Consider the following 4,097-nt stretch of genomic DNA (forward strand, 5'->3'; position numbering starts at 1 on the left):
ACGAAGGAGACGCTGTCCAAGATCAACGACGTAAAGAAGTTCCTGCAGGTATTGTCCATTTGGGGAAGCATTTTAAGAATATGATTCATGCAATAATAAAAGTATTAACTAATTATATTAACATTAATGTCAAAGTGAAGTGTTAATTGTGGAGAAGATAGTACGGATGAAATTGAATTTCAGTGTGCAAGTTCTCTTGTGCTGAGAAGTTATTCAATCCTGTTCCTGTTGAACTCCATTAAAAATGCTTTATGGAACACTGATCAGAATTTCTCATCCACTTACAGGTGTATGATTCAGACCCCAGCTTGATACAGCCCCTGCAAAGGATTGAGAGCTTTGTGAACAAGAAGAAGTATGAAGGGAAAAGGAGGAAGACGGGACAAGAGTCTAATAGTCTCGAATACTAGTACTAGCTGAAGGCCTTCCTATACGTTTTTGTCTTTCTCGTGATTACACATATTTGAATGAGAGATGGATCAGTTTATAAGTAACTACTTTTGTGAAGGATCTTGGATTAATTTCGGGTGTAGACACAAGAAATTGGATGTGATATATACACAAGAAATGTGTGATATTCGAAAGTGAGACGAGAGGTTAACGGTCTCGAATACAGATGTCTTTCTCACGGCTGTGTATTTTTATTATTATTATTTATTATTTTTTTTTTTTTTTTTTTTTTTTCATTTTTCATTTTTTAATGTATAAGACCTGAATGGGAGAGATAACAATTTATGAATGACTGCTTTTGCAAGACATCTAGAAATATGAATTAATGTAGGACTTAAGCACACAAGAAAAATGTGATATGTGATATGCTCAATTCAGCTCACTTGAATTTTATCATTAATTAATTTCTCAATCATTGAAACCCTATAATTGAAGGGAAAAAAAGGCCTCCGTTTGTTTTACCTTAGTGGCTGTTATGAGTGAGTGAGGCTTTCCTTAGCTAGGATTTTTATCTAAAAAACTATGGAGCCAAGTATGTAGTTATTAGATGGATATCAGTTTGTTTAATCATTCATTCATAGGTGTAACATGATGCTATTTGATTAGTGTGAAGTAAATGCAGTCTTCATAGTCACACATTAAGTTAAAAAAAAACAAATTTCCTTTTGCTGTAGTTTCTGATTTAAATTTTGTTAAAATCGACCTGACAAGTACAAGCTGCAAATCATAATATTAGCAAAACATTAATGAAGTACTGATACTGTTGTTACTCTACACTTCTCTTGTTAGTATGGATTTGTAACATACACAATTTTTTTTTTTTTTTAATTTTTGGTACTGTACCGTGCATTTTATACTGTTAAGATATAGTGTGATAAAATAGATCTTAATGTTGTATGCTGAAAGATATAGGTTTTTATCTGAAGAATTAGTAGGCAAGCATTTCTTTTAGAGATCTGTTACGATTTTTTTAACTGAAAGGTTTATTAAACAATAAGTGGTGACACATTAATAGGTAATAACTAAAAAGAAAAAAAAAATATAGATTTAAGGAAAATGAAAAATAAGTTTTACTGTAAGGAAAAATTGTTTAATGTTTCCTTAACATTTAATTATATATTATATACATAGAAAATATAAAATTATGTATTTGGAATTAGTTATGAAAGAATCTGTGATTTTTAAAAGTGCAATAGATTCACGAGAACAGGGATATGGGAATTTTGCAATTAGCCAGTAACTGATTAGAAAAATTAGGTAACCAATCGGTAGTATTAATATTAGAGTAAAACATTTATTTAAAACACCTTGAAGAACACAAGCAATATTATACAGAGACGTATACTTACATTTATATCAATCAAGGATATAATGCCATGTCATAAAATAAGCTTGTGATATATATATATATATATTACCAATACCAATAGGAGACAATCAGCTCACAAATTAGCTGTGGGTTTCATCATCATCATAAAGGGGATACACTGTGTTCAGTTATCAGTGCAATAGGCTGGTGTTCCTTCAGCCTCCACAGTGTGAATAGTAGAAGCTCTTTTTATTATTATTATTATTAATTAATGTAGATATTGCTAGTTTGTGCAATTTTATTTTTCTTTATACATCATAAAGATTATTTTGGTGCTGAATTTTACACGGCCATGCAATAAGTATAAAATGAAATGTTCTGTTGACCAGCTACAGGGGAGCAATCTAGTACATGTGTGCTATGGTCTGTATCACATTTGCATTTATTTCATATAATTTTTTTTATGATTTTGAATTCTGTTAAAGAATTATAGCCTTTCTTATACATTTATCCTTATCCTGAACCTCTGAAAATTAACCAATGTTTTACATTTTGATATTACTCTATGACAAATAGAATAAGGTCTCTTTCTTTGGTCATCGTTCATATATATTGGTCTGATATTATGAATTAAGTTTTATATATATATCTCTTTACCATTATGCTATTGTAATTTATTTTACATACTTTTCTTGGTATTACTGGTATCTCATTTATTTACAATTTTTTTCTGTCTCTCTCTTTTCATATATCAATCTCAGTATAACAGTTTCATTTACAAAGCCCATGAGATCTGGTCGGGGATCCGTCTTGTATTATCGCTGTTGTTTTGACATCAATGGTTGGCAGGTTATACTCTAGATCTCAAATCCACTGTCTAATATTATTTTGTTGTACTCTAGATCTCTGTTAATTATTCATCTAATATTTTTTTTTGTATCTTTTGTATCTTTATATTCATAAGCCTTAACAAAGTCATGACTGATGAGGGAGTATGGTTACTAAAAAGAAGATGAATTCATGAATTGATCATGTCAACATAGGGATAAATAATTCATTTTGTGCCATTATTCTTTTATGAAATTGTGTTGTATTTGAGTAAACTCTCCTTATAATAATAATGGTTTTTTTTTTTATATTGCCAAACATGTATTATATATGGCACTCTTGTTTTAAATTGAAAATTTAGATAATGCATATTAAATTTTTTATTGCAATTATGCTCCTTATTTCCCTTCTGTTCTTACGTATTGTGTATGAAATCACATGTTGTGATTATTGTAATTAACATTTATTACTTCACTGTTAATTATTGTCACTGCTAGATCAATACTAGATTTATAACAAATTTCCAAAATATGTCACAATGAAAAATACACATACAATAATCAATAATCACAATCACAGTATTCTGTAATGAAGGCTTTTACATAATAAGAACAGATTTCACAACACATTAAGCTCATGCAGAGTTATTTGATGCTATAACTTCACATAACTTGTAATGAAAGGTTTTGCATGTGTTACAATGGTGGAGTAGATGTTTCCATATCCTACTCTGCAAAACCACACTTGGACTTGCAGGATATTGCTGACAGTGTTTTTACAACCCAGAAAATTATTTGATTGCACAGTCTTCAGTGCTTAACCCATTGCTGCCAGGGAAAATGAATAAAAAATGGGCAAAATGCTGTGCTCATTTTTTATATTTTTTTGTGAAATGTCTCTACACATAGATGGCTGTGCCTTACCTGATTTCACCTTTCCTTGAATTGGCGGGAAAATGTATTTTTTACTAGTGCTATGAATATTATTTTTATTATTAACATTATAATTACTACAATGTTATAAACATTAGTAATAGCAAAATAAGATAACAAAATATTTTCGTAAATCAAAGAAGACAGGGAGTACTTGTAATTGGCTCATTAGTGACTTAATACAAGTGTAGCCATCTATGTGTAAAAACTTTTAGACAAGTAAACTCACAATGGGCATGGCATGGCATGGCATGGCATGCCCGTCGGCAATGGGTCAATAATATGCTTTTCAGTTTAGGTTCTTTGATAATCTAACAAGTCTGTTCTAAAGTGGTTGCACACATTATATATGACACATTATCTATTTATGTCTCTATTTCAATAATACTGTCAACTAGATCATAAGGGAACAATCATACAGCATTGTAAAATGTCCCAAATTTATCACCTAATGTAACATTTATGGCAAAACATCTGAGAAAATTATCACATCTGACTAAAAATGGTGTAGGCAAATATACCGATGTCTGCAGTTCTGTAAGACTTGATGCAGATACTGTAAAAGGATGTAAAGATTA

The 4,097-nt window shown here is 30.3% G+C and overlaps 1 protein-coding gene across 1 annotated transcript in view; it reads left to right on the top strand.

Moving 5' to 3' along the window:
- Positions 1 to 2,976, top strand: part of LOC125032144 — a 10,624-nt gene extending 7,648 nt beyond the window's left edge. Inside the window, exons 7-8 of the mRNA XM_047623184.1 lie at positions 1 to 48; positions 288 to 2,976. The exon at positions 1 to 48 is cut by the window's left edge and continues 295 nt beyond it. Coding sequence (XP_047479140.1) covers positions 1 to 48; positions 288 to 410 — 171 coding nt within the window. The 3' untranslated portion in view covers positions 411 to 2,976. The remainder of the gene's footprint in view (positions 49 to 287) is intronic.
- The last annotated feature ends 1,121 nt before the right edge of the window (positions 2,977 to 4,097 follow it).

Source organism: Penaeus chinensis, chromosome 14 (genome assembly GCF_019202785.1).
Source record: "Penaeus chinensis breed Huanghai No. 1 chromosome 14, ASM1920278v2, whole genome shotgun sequence".
NCBI classification, from domain to species: Eukaryota; Metazoa; Arthropoda; class Malacostraca; order Decapoda; family Penaeidae; genus Penaeus; species Penaeus chinensis.